Source organism: Leucopleurus acutus (genome assembly GCF_964270905.1).
Source record: "Leucopleurus acutus genome assembly, chromosome: 9".
NCBI lineage: Eukaryota > Metazoa > Chordata > Mammalia > Artiodactyla > Delphinidae > Leucopleurus > Leucopleurus acutus.
Window position 1 is genome coordinate 9,619,369 of NC_139144.1, and position 23,533 is coordinate 9,642,901.

At 46.7% G+C, this 23,533-nt stretch overlaps 1 protein-coding gene across 2 annotated transcripts in view; it reads left to right on the forward strand.

Annotated features, from left to right (window-relative positions):
* Window positions 1–7,304: 7,304 nt before the first annotated feature.
* The window catches only part of EGFR (epidermal growth factor receptor), a 190,014-nt gene continuing 173,785 nt past the window's right edge, over window positions 7,305–23,533 (forward strand). For both annotated transcript variants that reach the window (XM_082846492.1, XM_082846493.1), the window contains exon 1: window positions 7,305–7,477. In XM_082846492.1, coding sequence (XP_082702618.1) covers window positions 7,390–7,477 — 88 coding nt within the window. In that variant the 5' untranslated portion in view covers window positions 7,305–7,389. The remainder of the gene's footprint in view (window positions 7,478–23,533) is intronic.

The window sequence follows — 23,533 nt, forward strand, 5'->3', positions numbered from 1 at the left end:
TCCCCTCCCCGAGCCAGACCGCCGCTGGGTGGCCGCGGGGGTCTGCAGTCGGACGGCCCTCGGCGCCGCCACCGCGAAGGGGGAAGCGGGCCGCAGGGCACCAGGGAAGGGAGGCGAGGGGAGCCGCTGCGCGGCGCGGGCGCCGGTGCACCTGCACAGCCGGCTGAGCGCACGGCGGGCGCTAGCTCGGAGGGTCATTGCCCGTTTCCCCCTGCACCTGCCGCAACCAATAGCAGTTCTTCGGAAGGCAAGGAACACCACTGGTCCTCGAAGTTCATAATTAAAAATCTCAGGAGAAAAAAAATCATTGTTGCTAACGTGTGCCGTGGGGAGGCTGAAGGGGTCTTTTTTTTTTTTTAACTTTTAATGACGAATTCTATGTTTAGATTGTTTATATGACCATGAAGACTAGCTGAAGGATAAATCTAATGGGCTGCGCTCCACCGACTGGGCTCAGAGCTGAGCCCATTAACTGTGTTTGTTTACTGCTCTGTCTGCATATGAGGAAGGCTTAGAAAATCTCCAGGGAAATGAAAGAACGTTATATATACAACCCATAGCTCCGAAAAACACATGCACACAGTGTATTTTTTGTCATTTGCTATCTGCTAGGTGCCTTACCTACATTAATTCAAGTCATAATAATCCTATGTGGCAAGCATTAATGACAATTTACAGAGACAAAAACTAAGGATTTTGGTTGGAAAGACTGAATAAATAAAACATGCTCAAAGGCACATTTAGTTAATGGCAACTTTTAGATCGTTGTTCATTTGGTTACTTCACACCCACCCCCCCGGCCAGTATATATATTTGTGTGTGTGTAAGTGCGTGTATAATATATATTATACACAACACACATGTATAATATATATGTATGAATACTTATGTATCAAATGTAAAATAAATAATTTAATATAAATGATTCATAAAATATATCATTTAAATATTTAACTAGAGGTTTAAGTCCTTCTTGTATAAATTAAGTAATGCCAGGGTATAACGGAGTAAGAAACAACCTGCACATCCAGGTAGCCGAACAAAGGTGAGTGTCTCTTCCACTCTTCCTGTCCATCGTGTAGACGCGACCAGCTGAAGGGTCTGCTCCCTGCCGGCAACCTTCCTCCAGGCCCAGCCCGAGAAGCAAGCCACTCTCTGGACCATTACCAACCAAGGTAGAGGAAAGGGTGTCATGGGGAAGTGTACCCCACTTTTGAGAGTCTGCCCAGAAGGGACATGAATCCCTCCATTAACATGTTATACAAGTCGAAGGCTGATTTCCAGGGGACCAGAAGGTACCATCCTCCCATGGAGGTGAGAGCAGGCAGACCCTGCGGGACACACTACTTTTCTCCACTGGACTACAATGAACTGGTCTCCAGTGAGACTACTGAAGAGGAGAGGCAGCAGTGCCCTTGCCAAATGATCTCAGCATGTGACAAAACTAAATGCCACCCTCAGAACAACTCACCAGTCTCCAGTGACACAACAGTAACTTCCCTGAATGCAGGCATTGAGGATTCTAGTTACGTCTGACACTTATTTTTAAAGTGGAAGAGTAAAACATCCTATTATTTTGGTAGCATTGAAAAATCAGTGAAATTGGTGAAAACTAAAGAATAGAAAGGTTCCTATTTGTACACGCACGCAAACACACACACACACACACACACACACACACACACACACACACACACCCCGAGTTAGTCTAACTAATCTATTACAGGCTGACTGTAAGTTCTATGAGGGCAGGAACTGGTAGCTGACCTCTGTCTCCCAGCCACTTTGTACTCAGTAAGTGAGTATTTAGGAAATACCACTTATTCCAACTCTGAAGTTTAATAAAATTGCTAACAACCCTGAAAAGTTCTATGTGTTTTATTTTATTAACAAGGTATATTTTTATTATTCCTTTCTCTCTCCCTGAAACAATTCTTTTGGACAAGGTGCTTACCTGTCACCTATAAAATGGGAGGGCCGTATCTCCAAGGTCCCTCTCACCTCTAAGCTTCAACCTCAGGCTTTCCTGTGGCTCAGTTCTACGAAATTAACACGTGCAAGAATTTCTGATTTTCCATTCAATTGCAGAAACAGAAAAGCAATTTACCTTGGATTGCTCTAGCCCTGTTAATCATTTTTAACCTACAATATTCTCCCCCTTGCAGACCCTCTAGATCTACCATCACCTAAAATGCCACTTTGAATCTAACTTCTGGGGACTTTCTCAAAAGTGATCTGCTCCCTTTCATAGTACTTCTCTTGCTTAAAGACAATCTAAAGGAAGTAGTTTTCCTGGCCCTTTTGAACTCTTCGTACACAGTGTCCATTTGTTTGGGGTGGGGGGTGAAATCTCAACTAAAACATGAGAGAACACTTTAAGACTTTCAAAAAATTTCTCTGCATCTATATTCTTTGTGAAGAAAAATAAACTGATACCATTCTCTCTCTTCAGTCTCTTTAGTTGTTTCCTAAGAAAGCACACATTCTATCATTTGTTACAGTTTACTATGGACAAATCAGTCAGACAAAACTTGTTGACCTCCTAATGTTCCACCTCCTTCCCTGGGCTTCCTCCATCGCCAACTCAGGGTCTGTTCATGCTCATCACACACACGTCCCATAACCGAGAGGTAGAGCCTTGTGTCTCAGCTCTACAACAGGGCTGCATTTCTCCCCAGCAGGTTTTAATTGGTTAAATTCAATTCTATGCCTTAAGAATGTCAACCATAATGATAGGGTATAATCATGAGCTGTGATAAACATCTGTCCTTTTACATTATTCCATATTTGAAATATACTAATTTAACATAAGGTCTATCACGGTATTCAATGCATTATGACCTCTGGACCAAAATCTCTCAACAAATAGATATGCACACACAGGCCATGAGCCAGAATGAGTGGGATAGAGAAAGGAAGGGAGAGGTGAGAGGAAACCACACCTAAAAAGTGGCAGTAGCACTATTTAATCAGTGCTGCATAGGCTAATGCCTATAGTAGCCACGCAGGCCCCATGAACTGGTGGGTCAGGCTTGGTGGTGTCGGCGTGAGCTGAAGACCCAGTGTCCTTTCCGAAGGGGACAGTGATCACCCCGCCAAATGCCAGCTTGCATGAAAGCACACCCAATTGGCGAGCACTTTCCATTTTTCAAAAGAAACACAAAATTCACATTTTATATATGAAATCTCCTGATTTTTAAATGCTGCTATTAACTCAATTAGAAGAAATATTAAATAAGCCCCACAAAACCACATCTGTATCCTGAACTTGGTCTGCCGGCCACCAGTTGAAACCTCCAGGCTAGTGTTTCTAGTTATAACTATTCTCTGAGACAAGTGGTGACACCTTGGACAAAATATTTAGTGTCAGTTTTAAACCCTTAACATGGGCAAGGCATTGTACAGAGTCCAGAAACCTCCTACAGGATCCCTGTGCAAAGTAATTAACAAACATCTCAACAACGCCAGAAACTGGCATTCAAAACGCAATCCTGCTTTTTGAGCATTACGTAACCCTCAACCCTAGAGATAAGGAAGAATACTAATAACATATACTACTACTAAGAATACTAATGACAAACGAAGGCCTCAGCACTTTGGTGTCAGCGTACGATCCCTGAAAAAGAAGCTGCTGTTTTCTATTCTGCCAGAGATAGGTCTCAACTCAGAGTCAAACGCAAATAACTCGACTCAAAGGGAGAGGAAACCTGGAAAGCCTGCCACCAGCACCGCCCAGGAACCTCGACAGGCTTTCTGAGGCCACTGACTCCTACGTCTCAGAAGCAGGTAGTGCCTGCTCACAGCGTAAAATTGTAAGTGTGTAAAAGGACAGACATTTGAAAGACAAGTCTCCTTCTAATTCCTGACCCCCAGCTACCTAGCTCTCCTCCCCAGTGACAATTCTTGTGTCTTCTTAAAATATATCTTTGGAAGAGCTGTTGAGTGCGTGTGCATTGAAATGGGAACCTGTTTTAGACATGCATGTTCTTAGAGAATTTTAGGATTGGAAGGGATCTGGTTCAGCCCTTAACTCACAGCTTCCCTTCGCACTCTTTCTGCATACAAACCTCCCTATGGATGGAGAAACACTTTCCACTTGGAGGCAGCTCGTCCCACTTTTAGATAACTCCAGTAGTTTACAAAAGACATTTTTAAAAATTCTGAAATCTGCCACTCTGGTGTTTCTTCCTCTTCAATTCCTGCTTTGACCTCAAAGGCCAGAGAAAACAGGTGGTCAAATGCCTTTTGCCTAAAATGGAACTTAAAATATTTGAAGCCCTCCCACTGTCACCCTGCCAAATAATCCTGGCTTCTCCTCCCCTTCCACAGGGTGTGTGGTTTCAGGGGATTCACTGCCATGTTCCTTCCAGAAAGGATTAAAGTCTTACTTAAAATACTCAGAAACTTCTTCAAAGAGGAGAACTGCTCATTAGAGGAGGGGAAAAAATTTCCGATTTGTGGCTGGCAAAGTAATGAACAGCCTGTGTTATGAAAATGGATGGACCACAGAAGATTTAATACGGGATGTACTACAGTCTCAGTGCATACTTGGTGTGCACGGATGCTTTATGTAGGAATTTGGGGGCCAAGTAGAAATTTTGGTTGTACCTTCTCTAAAAAGTTTCCAAGATATTCTGAAATAGAATTTGGGGGCCTCAAGTCTCCATGTGTCTCAGGTCTGGAAGAGTGGCAGTATGAGAGTGACGAAGGACGTGGCCAGGGTTTGAGTTCAAGCCTGGCCTCATGACTAGCAAGGATGCTTTGGGACTTTGGGCAAGTTATTTACTTAACCTTTCCCAGCCACAGCATCATCTTGCTATAAAAGGCAGACAAAAGCGTAACCTAGCTCATTGGTGGTCAGATAAGCTAATTTCTGATCAGTACTTAATACAGTGGAGTCAAGGCTGCTCCTGCTCTGCCTGTGGTGGTGGTAGGGGCAGCTTTTGCTCGGGATATGGCTCAGGACGTGACGTGGGATCACTTTTTGCAGACGCTGGGTACCCAAGCATCTTGTCTACACGGCCCAGTCTGGGCAAAGCTCCGTTCTCTCAAGAGGATGTCCTTTCTGTTAGCTCAGCCACACAGGTTTTTTTTTAACAAGTAACACATTCATGAGTACACTCCACTCCACGTACCTGTCAAAGAGCATAAAGTCATCCTGAATGTCACCCCTCACATCACAAGCTCAGAGGAGAAACTGAACCTTCACATACATGTCCCAGGAGGATGCTGAGCCTCCCCATTCCTCTCCAGTCACTGGGACCAACCCCGTATGGGTTCGCGTGCCTGAAGTGGCACCCTGCCTCTTCAAGTAATTGTTCTCACAAAGCTCTGCTTCTTGAGATGCCATCAGGTCGTACGGAAGGATGCACTATGAAGGTTGTTGCTCTCTCCTTTAGGGAGAGTCATGGGAGAAATCCCTGTGCAGTCTTAAATACTTGATGTAGCTTGAATAGCTTGCTGTTTTAATGGAGAGTATACACGTGCTACCACACAAATGTTTCCTTGACAATGGCTTAGGGCCCAGTCTGTGGCCCTTGTGGAGTAAACGCACAGAATTTCTGTGAGCAGATCTGCTACGAGACGCACCCTTGGCTGCATTCTGTGCCCCCACTGATGTATGCCTCGGTGTCCTTCTCTAGCAGGTTGTCCTTTCCTGAGGTTGTTTCTTTACAAACCACTTTAAGTCCTCGTTTGGAGCGTGTGGAGCGGACCGAAGCCACAGACTGCAGAACGTACACAGCCCTCTTCATCCAGGGGCTGGATGAGTTCAGCAGGCTCAGTGGTCGTCCTGATTCATTAAAACAAAGAAACAAACACAGATGACTCCAAACTTAACGGAAGTCTCAGGTTCCATGGACTTGCTGCCTGGGAAGGAAAGATGCAAAGTTCTGCTCCTCCCACCTTAGGAAAGGTCCTGCTTTAACTCCACTTACTGTAGGTTTGTGATTCCTGCTTAAACAGCAGGGAGACCAGAGCTGAACCGCCTGAATGTCACAGTGGACCTGGTGAGGAGAGGGAATCTGGCTGTAGACAGGCGGAAGACATCTGTCCTGCGGGCTTTGCTGAAGGAATTTAGCTTAAAAAGTTCCTGCAGGGGCTTCCCTGGTGGCGCAGTGGTTGAGAGTCCGCCTGCCGATGCAGGGGATACGGGTTCGTGCCCCGGTCCGGGAGGATCCCACGTGCCGCGGAGCGGCTGGGCCCGTGAGCCATGGCCGCTGAGCCTGCGCGTCCGGAGCCTGTGCTCCGCAACGGGAGAGGCCACAGCAGTGAGAGGCCCGCGTACGGCAAAAAAAAAAAAAAAAAAAAAAAAAAAAAAAAAAAAGTTCCTGCAGCCTGAGAAAGCCAAATTTCTTCTAGCCGAGTCCTTAGTGGTCTCCCTGGCTTTTCTCCTGCCTGAGTTACAGGGTGGTTGTCTCTGGGCAGAGGGGCACCTAGCTAGTGTTTGTGCTGAGCCTTGATTCTCAGCGCTTGACTTTTTGAAGTGATTTACTGCATGCATTTGCTTTTCAGGTACTCCTGGCACATGAAATGCTGCGGGCTCCATCGGTGCCCATGCACTCGTTCAACACACATTTTTCCAAGGCTAGTCTCTGTGTCAGGAGTTGGGTGCCCTTATTTCAGATGACTTCGAGGGTGCCTGACGGGATCCGAAGGACCCTCGGACTTGAGAGCGCATCTCAAGAGGCCAGGCACCCACCGCATCCACGCGGGCGAGGCTAACTGCCTTCTTGGAGGCCAGGCCGCCGCTGACCCCCCACTGGGATGCCGGGGTGCTCAGAGGAGTTGGGGGCCAGAATAAATCGGTGGTTTCCCCCTAAGTACCATCATCCGGCCTTGGCCTAAGGCTCGGCCAGTTTGCCCGGAGCTAGAACAAGTTTGCTCGGCAAGTTGAAGGGAGGAAGAAGGGAAACGGGAACCCTGGCATAAAAGTGGCTCGCAGTAGTCTGGGTCAACGAGACAGCAGGCAAGTCCGCGGGGACGCGTCCCGAGGGACAGCGCGAGGAACGCCCGGCTCGGCAATGAACTCCCGAGGCCTCGCTCGGCTCCGCACGCCCCCTCCCCGGGCACCCGGCTCCCGGGGCCGCCGCTGTCCGCCTCCCCCTGTCCCGCCGGCCGACGCTCCTCCCGCCGGTTCCTCCTCCGCTAGGCGCGCCGTCCGCCCCTCCTCCCGGTCCCTCCTCCTTCGGCTCGGCCTCCCAGCGCCCGCGCCCCCGCCCCCGCCCCAGAGAGCTAGACATCCTGGCGGCCGGCGCAGCGCGCAGCCTCCGCCCCGGCTCGGTGCGCACGCCCGCGGCCCCGCGCTAGCCCCGTCCGCCCCGCGCCGCCGAGTCCCGCGCCCCCTGCACGGCCGCCGCTGCGTCCCGACCGAGTGCGGAGCCCGGCGCGATGCGACGCTCCGAAGCGGGCCGCGCCGTGCTCCTGGCGCTGCTGGCCGCGCACTTCCAGGCGAGTCCGGCGCTGGAGGAGAAGAAAGGTAAGGCTGCCCGCGCCGCCGTCCTTCCCGTCCTGGGCGGCCGCGCTTCTGCCGGGCCGCCGAGGAATGCGCGACTCGGTTCCGGGCGGCGGGGCACCTCGGGCGCGAGGCGCGGCGGGCCGAGGAGCCCGGAGCGTGGCTTTCCCGTCCGCTCTCCTGTCCTCCGCCGGGTGAAAGCCCCGGCGAGCGCTTGGTGCGGGGCGGGTGCGTCCCGGCACGTGCGTCAGCAGTCAGCCCGGGCCCGGGGGCCGAGGAGAGGCGCGGGGTCCATCCCGCCCCCTCGGACCTCCGGAACGGGAGCGGCCCTCCGCACCCGCGCCCCGCCCCCGGGCCGGCTCTCCGACCCAGCGAGCCCTCCTCCCGGCGCACCCTTGACCCTGAGAGCTCGTCCCGGACACCAGCCACCTGTGCTGCGCGGCTGGGAGGGCCGCCCCTCCCTTCGGCACGGCCCGTCCGCGGCCCCCCTGCCGCCGCGAGCTGCCCCCGGCCGTCCGCGCCCCCCCAGACGGTGGGCTCTGTGAGTGGTGGCTTCCCGGGACTCCCGAGACTCGCCCCCACCTGCAGCCTTTGGGCCGCGTGTCCGCGCTGCGCGGTGGAGTGGACAGAGCGGTGGGACCGGCCTCGGCGCGACAGCCGGGTCCTGGTGCGAACGCCCCAGGGGCGGAACCCTTCCTGGCCGGGGCCCCGCGGTTTCAAAACAGGACTCACAGCAAGCTTTCCTCCTCAAAATCCAGAGATTTTTCTCTTTGGGATGTGTCTTCTAGCTTTTTGAAGAATTTGACATTAGGCCAACCAAAATATTAAACTTAACTAAAAAAAAAAAAAAAGGATTGATGTCCATGGTTCATGTGTGCCCTGCCCAGACCCAACATGAGCGAGTCTGGCTTCGTGACTACCGACCATAAAGTCGCTTGACGCGAGAAACATGCCTCAGAAGGTTTAATTGCACAATTTCAAGATCGAGCAGCCCGGGTTCCGAGAGTCAGGTCTGTACTTGCTGTTGATGTCATTGGCACAGGGAGTTGGGTTTGGGGCTGAGCGCCTTTGCTGTGGGAGCGCTAAGGCATAAAGCAGTGGTTCCCAAACTTGGTTGCAAATTAGAATCACTTGGACTTTAAAACAAAACACAACAAATGATGTGTGGCTCCCACCCGCAGACTTTCTCATTTCTCTGGGCTGGGGTGAGATCTGGCATCTGTATTTTAAAAAGCTCCTCCGGTGCTTTTGTTGGGCAGCTGGGTTTGGCAATCACTGGCAGTGGAGGTGGAATCTCTGGAGAGATTACCTGCCCATTTACAAAGCTCTTTTGGAACATCTGGAGTTTTAACAGTCTTGCAAAAATATGGGAACGAGGACGTGGGGGTGATTTCAGTAATAAGGGATTAGTCTTTTCACTGACGGGCTCCCCTACTCCATGCTGTGAACCCGGGAGGCTGTGGTCCTGCGCCTGAATCAGTTGACAATAGGGTTCTTCTAGGCAGGTGGCAAGGGGACCCCATCCTTATTTTAAATGAAACTCTTGGAGTGCCTCCAAAGCATCGCTTTTCTTACTCCAGAAATGTTCCCAGCTCCTTGCCGTTAGCCCTTTGAACACTACTGTTAGTGCTTGGCGATTTGTTTCTAAGAAATCTATAAATACCACTTAATTTGCCTGTTATTCCCGTGTTTGTTTAAAACAGAATCCTCCTGGATAGAATAGTGAGAGTAGGTGGGCAAATGTCATTGGGTTAAAGTAACATAAAAAGACCAAAGTGTAAGGGGCAGATTATTAACAAAAAGTGTGAAAGACCCATATCAATCAAATTTGGTCAGTTCTGTTCTAGAAAATTTACTCATTTTAGAGAGATTTGTTTGGTTCTAAGATATGGTGTCTTTTGTTCTTCCTGCACTTGGTCCTGTCAGACACCGTTTTAAGTGTCCTCTTAATCCTTACATCGACCACACGAGATGGGTCCTCTCATTATATATGGGGAAACTGAGGTACAGAGAAGCGACTTTCCCACAGCCAGCAAGAGGCAGGATTCAAACTCAGGGCTTCCCCCAGCCCCTGCCTGTGCTGTCCTGTGTGAGTTCTGGTTTCGGGGGAGCCCTGTTGGTGTGTGTGATGTAGGAAGCTGGCAGGGGAGGATGAGGACCGGGGATGGGGAACCCACCTGGCGCGTGGTCTGGATTCCTGCTGCCCGTCCTCAGGAGACACCTTTTGTGGAGGAGCTCGATCACCAAGTGAGCAGTGACCGTGGAGATTGCTGGACGGTTGTTGAGCAAACCCCTTGCTCTTGCAAAACGGAAAGGTGAAGGCGCTACTCCGGAAGTGATCCTGGGTGGTATTCCCAGCCAAGCCAGCCTGCCTGGCCCCTCCTCTGAGGACATCCTTGGTTCAGTAGGTCTGGGCTGTATTGAAGAGGACAAACTCAGGGATTCCAAATTGTATCCAGAGTGAACCCTCCTTCCTCTAAGGAGACCAGAGGACTGCCACTCAGTACTGGGCTGGAGGCCAGGAGCCTGTGTCCTTATTCCCGCTCTGTGTGAAGGTGGACATGTCCCTTGCCAGCTCCAGGTCCTTGAGCCCTCGTTGCTCAATTCAACAAATATTTATGGAGTGCACAGAATGTGCCAGGGACTCCCGAGACTCCTGGGCAGGGGTAATCTTAATGGTTTCTGTTGTTGCTTCCAGAGTGGTTCTTTGGGCCACTAATTAAGTATTAGTAGATTGCTTTTCAGATCTGAAAAGGAGACCAGTGTCTGTGTGTCTGTCATCTGTCCACACCCGGGTAGCTAGCAGTAACAGGCTGATAGCTCCCATCGGCTTTGGACTGCCATTTCAGGCTTCATATGTTTAGTTTTATAGTCCATAGATTTTCGGAAACTTATTCTGAAGTTTGAAGAAGGCGGTTGCCAGAATCCGTTGTGCTGTGTAATTAGACTTGGTCCATGTGATGGCACTAACATGTTTTAAAGTGTTTTTAGAGGTAGTGTCAGTAAAGAGGAAGAATTCTGCCCTGTTTGAAAAGAAAATACTCTTTGTTTTTCCTTTGATCAAAGCTCCAGGACCAGCAGCTAGTGTCTGAAACTTTCTTGACAGGAGTGGCAAGCCAGCTCTAACATTAAATTGATGGTCATGGTGTTTAAGAGAAGATAGCCCCATGCCGGTGCCCCAAGCCCTGATACGGGGGCAGGATCAGAGTGTTGCAGACACACGGCTTGTTGAAGGACACCTAAGAAATCGGCTGGCACTCGCTCTGTGGCTTGCTGTGAAAGTTGTGCTTGTGTGTGTTTTCATTTGGACTTAGTATAGTAGAAACGGGCTTATGGTTTTACCAGCAGAGGTATGTTTTGAGAAAAGGTCCAAGTTCTAGAACATGGCTCACCCATGTGTTGTTTCCTTGTGGACACAATTTAAAAATTATATTATGCCCCTCAGATTTCTGCTGAACAAATCCCATTTTTGTTTTCTTCTGTCACTTGTGGACATTCAAAATTATGATAAGAAACATTTTTGGTCTCAGTTAATTATTACTGGCTTATTTCTGAACCATCCACACACATGGAACAGAACTTACATCTTAGCTTATTCTCGTAGGTCATTCCCGTTTGCATCAGAGCTTCTGCCCATACCTTCTTTTTCATCTCCCTTCTAAAAGCTTGTCTTTTCTGAGAAAATTCCAACAGTTGTCTCTTTGCACAGCATCTAAGGATAGTCTGCCATCCAGCCCATGGGCGTAAGCAGGTGAGCTTGAATTCGGGCAAGGATCCAGGCTTTGAGACTTATGCCAAATAACCGGTTTGACGGAAATTTTCACATTTTCAGAGTCATCAGGTCCAGCTTCCTTGCAACAGGTTTAGATAGAAACACTCGATTCAGTTGTCTAGAAAGTTCCCTGAGCCAGCTGGGGCAGGAGGGGTAGCTGGGGCCGGCGAGCAGTGGTGGCTTGTTTTCTTAGCCTCATTAGAAGCTAAGAACTGGATTTGACATTTTAATCTCCGAAGACGCCGAAGTATAAGATCAAATGTCTGACCCTGCTGACTGAGCATCTGTGAGTTGCATATGCTTAAAGTAAACTTTACTCCTACCAAATTTCAGCAGCTTTTGCTTAAGAAATCATCTGTGAAAGCTTGAGTGCGGGGTAGAGTTTCCTTCTCTGCCCCACATTATATCCCATTTTGGTGGGTTCTCATGGAAAAACCCAGAGTCCAAGTATCTTTTCTGGCTCTATCTGGAACTTGTCATTATCAAGAGTCTCAGATTGCAATTGAGTGGACTCAGGGTTAGGTGAGAATGCCTTGTACACAGTTCTTGTTATAGCCACAATTGCACCTGTTACTAGGGGGCCAGCAAACATGGCCTTGATTTAGTTCATGTAGTTGCGTTTATTTAATTATTATTACATAAGTTAACCACTGTTGTTCTTCCTTCGAATAAAAGGATGCTGTGTATTACAGCCTTGGCTTTTATTTGCTTTTTTTTCTTTATGTTCGAGCCATGGTGACAGTTTGTGCTGTCCATCCCCATTTTGAACTCTAGGAATGAATCTTACTGGATACTTGCCCTTAAGTGTCTAGAAGTCAAGTATGGGAAGAGAGATCTATAGATAACAAGTGTGAAGATGTCACAGAAGCGATGATAGAATTCCATGCAGGATAAAGAAGCCTTCTGGTATTTAGTCCTTGCTTTGAATTCTACCTGGAGAGGGGGCCGGGTATAGCCCCAAATGGAAGGGATTACTCATTTGAGCCTGCAAAGAGCTATGGGTATTTCCCCAGAGAATATGATGTAGGATGTGAAGGGCATTCCGAGAGAAGTGCCAAGAGTGGCAGAGTCCTGAAGAGCACTGGTGATTCAGTGTGATGGGAGGGGAAGGGAGCGTTGCCGAGCCTCCAGTTCGCGGGGAGCTATGTGTGAAGGGAGGGGCACCGTGGAGTTCGAAGCTAGGAACTGGCGTGACGTGTTTGGTGTTTCGGAAAGATGAGTCTGGCAGGATTGTGGGGGATGGATTATAGGGGCAACAGTAGCACTAGGGAGATGGGTGACTCCTGCAGGTGAAATGATGTCGCAGGACCAGTGAGGTTGCAGAACAAGAGACTCGGGCAGATCTGGAGGTAGAACTGATGGATAACTGTGTGTAACGAGTGTATCCCAGGATGCCACACAGGCTTCTGACCCGGAAGCCTGGACAGATATAAATCCATTCACGGAGGCTGCAAACGCTCCAGGCGGGATGGAGTTGATGGGTGGGATTTGCAGCGCTCCGATGGGAAAAGTCCAGGAGGCAGTAGAGCATACGGGTCTGGAGCCCAAGGGAGCCGTGTGGCCTTGAATTGTTGTTTTATTAGACGTTTCAATTGCAGGCATTGTCTTTGGCTGTAGGACAGCTCGCCCCAGCCTGCTTTATGCTCACTGTCACCGTCCATACTGAGCCTGGCCAGGTTGTAGATCACCAGCTGCTTTTCGGACCAGGCTGCTATGGTGAGCAGCCTGACCGGGGTGGTTATCAGCAACTGATGAATAATATATCGTGCATCGAAGTACGGGGGGAATTGTATTTGTGTAGCACTGCACATCCTCAGATGGGAATCCGCCGTGTCTTATTTAGGACAGCATCAGATTACTTGGTTTTGTACGTTAGTGACTGAACCAAAAAGACCAGGAGGTGACTCCTTTTTTAAAAAAAAACAGCAGCCTTTCCACTTTGAACATTCCTTAGAATCACCAAGGAGCTTCTGAAAAAGAGGATGCCTTGCTGCGCCCTAGGCCAGGCCAGTCAAAATTTCTGGAGGATGGAACACCGGCACATACTTCTGAAAACTCCCTAGGGGGTTGTGATGAGTGGAGTAAGTGGTGTGTATAGCTTGCAGCAGAGAAGAAATTTTGTCTTTGTTCTCGGATTCCCATGTTTTACTCATTACATCAGCTTCCTCAGGAGTGAGGGGCTGGTTTATATTTCGTTAATAAATGAGTCTCCGAGTTGCATTTTTTTTCATGAATTGATACATGAGAAGTCTACTACAGTGGCTCTCAGAGTATGTCCCAAGACAGCAGTAGTAGCGCCTTGAACTTAAGAGAAATGCACATTCCTGAATCCCCAGCCCGGACCTCTGAATAAGGTACTGGGGGTTGGGGCCAGGGTTCGAGAACTGCTAACATGCTGCCCGCAGGCCTCGAGCTGGGTTCTGGGTACACACTCGAGGAACGCAGGAACTGTGCTCGGCCTTACTGGATACACAGTTTGCAGGGCTGAGCTGGGGGAGGGGCACGTGTAGCACAACGTCTCATGATAGACGTGATGGGGGTTTCGGTGGGAGCCCAGAAAAGGGGCTGCGTCTATCTCTGGGACAGCGGCAGTGTCTCAGAAAGAGGACATTTAGCTGGAGCTCAGAGAATGAGGTTTTTGTCTGGTCTTCATGCGAAGGGAAAAGAGAGAGATGATACTGTGGCTGGTAGTCCTGCAGCAGGCCCGCCATGGCTGGCCACTTTATAAATGCACAGGTGAAGCCTTTAGCATTTCCTGCTTCCTTTTCTGAATGAGCATAAGGAAACTTACAATGTCAAAAGTAAAGTGCCCGAGAGCTGACACATTTTATATTTAAAAAATAAAATGGTCATTTGGTCATCTTCTTAAAAATTAACCAGATGTGAAGGATTGAACTAGAATCTGGATTATAGTTCATAGTTTTAACATTCTCCCCAATAGCAAGATTTGTCCCTAAAACTTGTTGTGAATAAGAAAAATGACTTCGTCCGATCCTTTATTTAACTCCTACTACAGAAAGCAAGGAGAAAATGGCAACAAAAGTCTGCATAATTCTAGACACAATAAACACATGTTGCATCACATTGAACTCAGAAAATCTCTCAAATTAATCAAGCCACTATCACTTACGAATTAGAAGACATCTATTTCCTGATTCACTGTTGAAAATTGCACAGGTCTACCTGTTTATTTGCAGAGCTCATTTGGAAACAACCAGGCAGATTTGGAACAGGGGATTAATGACTGCGAAATGCTCCCTTGTGCACTCATGCCTGCCTTTAAGTGGAAGGAAATATGGAAGTGGTTCTAGACCACTGTTTACTTAGCAGTTGTTTTAAGAGCATTTCTGAAGGATTTTATTTTGATCGCAGAAAAGTGATACCTGAAGGTTTTACTGCTATGGACATGCAGGCCTGCACATGGTAGATGATGTCATGATGGCCTTAGCAGTTGTAGTCCTTTGCACATGCTATCATTATGACCACTTGCTGAAGTTCCTTTTACTCTAGGTTTTGGAGAAAACTGATGCATTGCATATAGTCTCTCAGTTTGACAAACTGAATGTATGTGAAAAACTGCATGCTTTAGTTTCTTTGCCCTCAGTCATAAATTCATCTCTACTTTAGTGTCTGGAATAAAAACAAATCATTTATTGAATCTGTGCAAGTCCTTAAGGACAGGCAAGTGTTCCCAGAAATCTCTTATAATTGTAAATGGGATTTCAGAAAGTTTTGCAAAAAAATTTTTTTTATATCAGAAACCTGGTTTTACTTATTTACCAGCACATGTGGAATACCTGAAGTCTGTAGGGAGATTTTATGGCCATACCCTTTCTGCATTTACGCAGTATCTCTTAGTTCATTCGTATGCATCATGAGCTAGAGTAGATGGCTAAAATTGTGCTGAACAAGATAAACCATTTTAAGTTTCTCCCAGTACTAACTTGTAAGATCCTTTCTTTTTTTTTAACTAAAGTATACTTTAACGTAATATTAGAAAGTTAAAAAATTATCACCTCTTTTCACAAGAAAAGAAAAAAACACCCCACTACTTTTGATTAAGTCCAGATGAATGACAGAAAAGCAAAAGGTGGTAGTCTAGTCGAAGCATCATTGTATCACCTGTTGGTATTTAAGGTATTGATTTTTAAATACAATGCATTTCAGAACTTTTTCTTGGCTTTGATTTGCTACAGAGTTAATAGAGAATCAGAAACCTTTCCTTACAGTTACTTCCTGATTTCTTTCTCTTGCCATTTCCTGATACTTTAATAGACTTTATGCATGGAACATATTTATGAGTGAGAATAATGTATTACCTTAATCTGTCCTCCCTCCCTTGCCTTCTTTGCGTCCTTCCTTTCCTCCTCCCTTTCTCTCTTTCCCTCTTTTTGGAAGTTGTTATGAATAAGCATTTGCAGAGAAAGAAAACTTCGACAAAAGATTGCAGTGAAAAACTTTGAGGAGTGACTGCAATAATACACTATGTAATTTTTTTAAGTTAGAAAGTATCAAAGACATTCAGTATTTATGATTTTTTTGTATAAATAAGCATATTCTTGTATCATTCCTTAAAAGTGGTGTTGCTAAAGTTTTCCTTAGTATGTAGCTTAATGTATTTTCCCCCCAGTAATCTGTTGTTAGTTACAATAGGAAGAGAAAACAGATTAGAATCTACCTTCCTACTTTCAACTTCCAAAAAACAACTAAACCAGATGGTTCTGAGCCTCCTGCCAGCTGGAACTGTCTATGAAATTAAAAGCAAATCTAAATGCATGCAAGATATATATTTAAACATGTTGATAATAAACGTATTGTCCCTATAATTTAGATGCCAAAACATTGATGTCATAATAATAATAATAACACCTTGCATTTATACATCACTTCACAGTTTACAAAATGCCTTGATATCCATCTTTCCCAGGCTCCCAACAACCCAACGGGATGAAGATAATTATCCACATTTGAAGGTGCGGGACCCAGGCTCACAGGGGTTCTGCAGTTTGCCCATGGTTACTGGGCTAGTCAACACTTAGGTGCCGAGAGCTTTTCCTCCTTCACAACACACGCTGTCTCCCGACATGTGTGACACATCTGACACAGGTGACACATCTGATACGGGTGACACGGGTGACGCATCTGACACGGGTGATGCATGTGACATGGGTGATGCATCTGACACCTGTGACACATCTGACACAGGTGACGCATCTTACACGCGTGACACATCTGACACAGGTGACGCATCTGACACGGGTCACACATCTGACACGGGTGATGCATCTGACATGGGTGACACATCTGACATGGTTGACACATCTGACACGGATGACACATCTGACACCTGTGACACATCTGACACGGGTGACACATCTGACACATGTGACACATCTGACACGGGTGACACACTGTCACCCGTGTCAGATGTCCCACACACTCTCCTTACCCCTCCTCTGAGACGTCCCTGGTTCTTCGCTGTTGATGCTTCCTATCATTTTTAGTCCTGCTTGTGAATCAAAAAACTAACATAGAGCATTCCTCAACATTTCTGTTATACATCTATTACTTGTCTTTAATGCCCCTCACAATTCCTGCTCTGTATTGTTCCTTTCCCACTTTTCCTCTTGTTGTGAAGTATTTTTGGAGAGTTGTCTCTTATATATGTGTTGTAATCGCCTGTTGCATAAGATACAGGCATTGAATTTATGAGCCTTGAAGACGTATACTTTAAAAATTAAAGGTATAACTTTATTTTAAAGAGTCGTAAGCTTATGTAAATTTGCCAGACCTGTAAATACTTGAAGAAAAAATCAGGGGAGAAAGCACCTTGATGTAGCAGTTGGGTCAGTTCACAATGCGTGTGGCAAAGTGTGCTAATTTACTTACACAGTTGTGCAAAGAATCGTATTCTGTGATTTAAATGAAGCACATACTTCAGTTCATTAGGGTGTGTAAACAGCTATGATGAAAAGAGACACACTTAACAAACAGTGTGCTCTCCAGGGATGCTCACGTCTACGTCATACCCTTTAGACAAAGCCATTCTGGCAAGTATCATCCTTGGAAGTGTGGACTTAAGGAGAATGTATTACAAAAATGAAGCTGTCCCGCTTTGAGGAGCTTTGTCGGTTAAATGGATGGAACGAGGAACATGATGGTGGGTGGGCCTCTCATTGATGGAGAGACACCTTTCCTCAAAGAATTTCCAGATACAGTGTTCATTCTCCTCCATTACAAAGGAAAGAGCCTTTTTCAGTCATTGTTTATTCCTAACATAGTGGAAACTTTTAGTACTCCAGCAGAAATTCCCCAAGAGCATGTTTATATTTCATAATTATCAAGTGAAATAGGGAAAATTCTGTATATAAGCTGAATACTTTTTTTTACTTTTTAATATTTATTTAGGCTGTGCCAGGTCTTAGTTGCAGCATGTTTAGTTGCGGCATGCAGACTTTTTAGTTGCGGCATGCGTGTGGGATCTAGTTCCCTGTCCAGGGATCGAACCCAGGCCCCCTGCATTGGGAGTGCGGATTCTTACTCACTGGACCACCAGGGAGGTCCCTGTAGGCTGACTAACTGATCTGCAGTGCAGCCTGTGTACTCAGGTGTAGGGGCTGTCACTGAGAACGTGATTTTTGCAGCCTGAGATGGCATAGACCCTTACAGTGAACAGGCAGCTAATATATGGATTTCAGGGCCACTTTAGTTACTGAGCCTCTAAGTCTTGCAAACGTTACTTGGGCAAAAGCTATGCCATTTCACTTTCAATCAGCAAAGTCTTCCCAGCCAAGGCAGAACAGACAGTTAAGCAATTTGATGAAACGGGACAACGTAAAGAGTCAGATGAGTTGCTCAGATTTTCACTTCACTTTCAGCCTCCAGAGACTTTCTCTTGTTTAAATGCAAATTTAATGATGTCCCTGGCTGGGGGAGGGCATTAAGTGAGAAAGCCCCAGGTTGATGGAGGACTTGGGTGGGTACCTGAGTCCATGTTCCCTCGTGACATAGGGATTGTCCTTAAAGCCTTGGCTAGAAAAGCTAGCTTTTTAGGTTGAGCAACGGCTACTAAATAGTCATAATGTTGTCCAGTTGCAGAAACAAAGCATTCAAACTATAGCCAGGGAAAGAAGCAGTCGAAAATTCAAGGTCTAAACCATCCTAGGAGCCAATGAGAATGGGGTGTTTGATGCCACGGTGGGCACAGTTCTCAGGAGTGCGTTCTTCTGTTGCATTTTTTCTTTCTTCCTTGGACTTCATTTTGGGGAGACGTTGGACTTTATTCCCCTTCTAGGCTTGCATCCTCTCATCTAGGTGACAAGGGAGAGGTAGACCGAGGTGGCAACCACGGTGCAATGCAGCGGTGGTGAGCGCAGGGATGCTGAGTGCATGTTTGTTGAAGTTTCACAGGCCGATGACTTTTGGACACTATGTACAAGGTTGCTTTTTATTTAAGAGAGAACCACTGGGTACCACGTAATGTAATAACAGTATGCAGTCCTGATCTCATGACCGTCACGTGTCCTGTTCACGAGGCGTTCTGTCGAGCCAGAAAAGGCATGGGCTGAGTTTAAAAGGAGCTTTAAAAGTAACAGATGATAATAAATTAACACCCAGTGGTTTTGAAATGAGCCATCACAATGCCAACTCAACAGTGTCTCTCAGAGATGGGGAGAGGGTGGGATGATGAAGCCCGTCTCTGTCTGAGGAAATGGCTTCGTGCGGTGAGGTGGGAAGAGCGTGTCTGCAGATGAGTTTCCTCAGCGTTTGATCGGTGAAGTTTCTTTCTGCGTAGACCTCCGCGTGCACACACCTCTGCCTCCTGGTGTGTCTTGGCTGGCCCCGACAGGTGGGCGTCGTGTGCATCCTGACACACGCGGCTGGGACGTTTGCAGGTCGGCGGCACGTGTGTGCCGCCTCCAGAGACGTGAGACCACTGCCCTCTGGCCGCCCGTGACTGTCCTCGCTGTGTTGTTGGTGTCATTTTGCCGCAGATGCTTCTGGTCGCTTATCAGTTTTCTGTGCCCACTAGTTGGTATAGAATTGATTCTCCTGAAGAATCTGTATCCGTTTATATTTGGGGTGCTGTAAAGTGGAATGTGTATGTCATTTATTAAAATGTCATTATTAAATGGGGAAAATGTTCTGGGGTTTCTTGACTCAAACAGGGAAAGAGGACACTTCCTTAGCCAAGAATTGACTACATTTGTGGGGTGAAGAGGACTCACCAAACCAGAGGTCAAAAGGCCACATGTGCCCATTGTTCAGGGCTCTTGGAGTAACTGCCCTGAAACAAAGGCTTCCATTAGGTGGACGTTTGTGAATTTCACTGGTTCTGTGTCCAAAATGATCATGTCTATGAGTAATTTTTCCAATCTAAACGTTATTATAGTAAGCTAAAGAATGCATGCGACCAGCGATTCTAGGACTAGTCATCACCAACATTTGACGGATGACTTTTTCATGGTAGAAAAGGCAATCATAACGTTCGTTATTATTCGTTATTATTATTATCGCTATCATCTGTTTGATGTTCAATTTTTTGTAAACAGGAAAAATAAAATGTGTACATGGGACTAAACTATAAATATACAAAACAAGGAATATATCAGAAAATCTCTAGATCCGCTGTGTGGTTCTTTTTCTGGGCAAAAGTTACTGACTGAGGCTCTGCCTCCTGCACGCTCACAGGAAGGTGTGGGGTCTGGGTCAGTCTCCCCGTGGTTGCTGGGCACGTTGGCCAAGTTGAGTAACCCCATGAGTCCTGTTTTCCCCATCTGTAGCATGGAGACAGAAATGGTGCTTATCTCCTGGGGCTGCCCAGAGGATGAAAGCAAATGGTTTGTTCAGAGGATGGAGTGCATTCCAGAAGAGCTCACTGTTATCGCTGTGTGAAGCGCCGCTGACTTGCACTCTGACCTCTAACCCTCACCACGACCTTTATGATCCCTGTTGTCGATGGGGAACCTGGGGTGGGGCAACGTCACATCGCTTACGGAGCTCATCCACCCAGGCAGCGTGGCCCTGGCCCCTGCCCGGGAGCCGGCGTCCTCAGCAGCTGCAGGTCTCTGCCCCAGATGCCCACCCTGGCTCGGGATCCTCAGGAGGCCATGGGGTCCAGGCAGGGAAGGCTCAGTGGACCCAGTCAGGGCCTCAGTTTCCCTCAGAAGAGCATTGTTGCTGTTTGCTCCTGTACGGCCCTGGGCCAGTTTTCAGAATGCTGCTGATTTCATTGTGCAACCTGATGCTTTGTTCCTGTGCTGTTTTCACATCAGCACTTTGATTACAGCCACTGTGAAGGCCCATTTCTCGTCCGTTTGGCCTGCTCACCCTCCTTTCATCACTGCAGCGCACGCGGCAGTGATGGCCACACACGTTTCCCCCGCCTTTCTGTCTTCATGGTCCCCTGGACAGATGCCCTGCCGGGAGCCCTTGGCCCTTTCAGCCACAGTTCAGTTTCTAAAGAAAGAAAAAAATGGGTCTGTATTCCCCCGTTCAATTATTATTTGATCTGAAATTAAGCTGTTTCAGGTAGTGCTTAGTGCACTTGTGGTGGGTCCTGAGCTGCAGCATGTCCTGCCCGGGGGCCGCTGCCTTTATCTGTGGCATCAGCCTCAGAACTTCCTTCGCTTTCCGATTCTTCACCAAGTTTGTACTAAGGCCTGCAGGTGCTCTTGTGGGACCAGGAAAATGTACCAATTATCTATATCTATCTATCATTTTACTTATCATTGTTTTTGAATTTAAGATAACAGATTGGTCATGAATGAACATGCTAGAGACTTGCTATTTCCTAGCAGCAGCATATAAAAGTTATTTTTAAAGTTGTTTTAAATCTGTGAGTAAAAATAAATTGCTTTTGCTGCAAGAAACACCAAAAATGGAAAAGCTAACAGTCCAAAGGCGATAATTCATCTCATAGGCATTGTTAGCAGCGTAGCTGCTTTAAACAGTGAGAAGATTTATGAGACCCTTGATTTACAACTGGGCTGAAGTGCGTTCTAACCTTCATGCTAGGTCTCGCCATCCTTGAGCTCTTTGGAGTCACACAGCACAGTCGTGAAGATGTGGCTTGCCTGCGAGCGGGCCATTTGAAAACAGGCAGGACACACAGGGAAGCAGTGAGCGCTCCTGACACGTAAGCCTTTGGGAAACAAACATTTATTTTCTTAGAAAATTAGCTTTATGGTTAGCTCTTTTTTGTTGTTTTTTTTTAAAGCATGGGAGAAAAGAAAACGTGCAGTTAGGAAAGTTAGGATTAAGGAAGTAAACTGCTGTACCTTCCCTAGATAACGTTTGAGAGAATAAGTTCTTCACTTTCAAAACACACTTCAGGGCTTCCCTGGTGGCGTAGTGGTTAGCAATCTGCCTGCCAATGCAGGGGACATGGGTTCGAGCCCTGGTCTGGGAAGATCCCACGTGCCGCGGAGCAGCTAAGCCCGTGTGCCACAACTACTGAGCCTGCGCTCTAGATCCCGCGAGCCACAACTACTGAGCCGTGTGCCACAACTACTGAGCCCGTGAGCCACAACTAATGAAGCCCACGCACCTAGAGCCCGAGCTCTGCAACAAGAGAAGCCACTGCAATGAGAAGCCCGCGCACCGCAACAAAGAGCAGCCCCCGCTCTCCGCAGCTAGAGAAAGCCCACGCACAGCAATGAAGACCCAATGCAGCCAAAAATAAATAAATTAAGTAAATAAATTTTTTTAAAAAACACACTTTAGAGTAGGTATTTGTCTGAACTTAGTATTTGGATCTTATTTTTTTCTCCATAATTTTTTGTTTTGTTTTTACTTAATAGAGATGTTCAGAAGGCTTTTGAAATTGTTGTAGTCCTTAGACTAAAAATAAAACACTGACCACCTTATGTAAATATGAATGGTGGTGTGCTGCAACAGCAAAGCTTTCTGTTGTTAACTTTTTATTTTTAAAGAATTACAGATTCACAGGAAGTTGCACAATAGGCAGAGGGAGGTCCTGTGCACCCACCCATCCCCAACTGCCCCCAGTGGAACATCTTCACAAAGTTTTAAATATTTAGTTTGACGTCTTTATCTACTATAACCTAGGCTAAATGCTCGCTATTTCATCAGCTAGTAAGGTGGTAATACAGAAATCATAGCCTTCACAGTACTATTTAGAAGTTAATTTTTTTTTTAAGAAAATTTTGGTCTTTAAATTTGGAGGCCATGGAGGCCTGAGGAAGGAAATGGAATGAGGGATGGAGGGAGAACATAGACAGACAGACAGACAAACAGAGAAACAGAGAGAGCGATAGAGAGAGAGATTGCTTTCTTGCTTGATTGATTGGACAAGCCAAACATTCTCTTCTAGTTTTGGGGTTAATTTGCCAAGTTTATATTGCGTTCAGATCATAAGTGGTTGGGTTTTTGTGTGTGTACCGTTACGTCCAACCCATGTTTATTCTCATCTGTTTGGTCTATTTTGCCTTCTTTAATTATCGGTGCCCTAGATGAGGGTCTTCTGGATCGCTGGTGGTGTCATGTTTCTTGATTCAGATGCTGATTCCACAGATGGGATCACTCAGTGAGGGATTCATGGACCTGCATATTTTTGATTTGTACACTTTTCTGCGTGTACGTTATACTATACTGAGTTTAAAATACTGGACTTACAGTCACTAGGTAGAGAAGATAAAAAACCTATAGGGAAAGCCAAGATTTTATTAGAAAATTCAGGATCTCAAGGACAGTATTGGACTTCCAAGTCAAGGCATTGCATCTGTTCTTTCTTTTGGTATAAATAGCAAAACGATCTCTTCAACTCAAAGTGAGACTGCTCTTCCTGTTACTTCGCTTTAAGTTAATTACAAATTATTTTAAATATAGGGTTGGAAAAGGATAGCATCAGAGTGGCATATTCCTTCTTCTTACATATATATAAAATTCACACCCCCCCCCCCCCCCAGGAGAAAGCCTCTTTTAACAGGTACTCACCAACTGCAGAATCCTTGCAGAAGGACAGTGTCATTGGAGGGTAACCACATCTTCCTTCCCTGTCTGTTACCTCCCAGTGTCAGGGTCTCATGGAGCTATATTTAGACCCACACAGGGAAAGAGAAGAGAAAACCAATCCCATGGTCAAGACAGCTCCCAGTGCACACAACAAATGCATTCCCATACCGCAGATCCTCTTGTGGGAGTCTCTAGAGATTCCCAGATCCCCAAGCATGCTGAGCGCTGGTTCTTACACCTGTTCCAGTGCACAGCCATCAACTGTGCTCGCAGTACAGCAGGGGCGCTTTATCTCAATGGATTGGTATAATTTAGCAGAATCATATTCATGT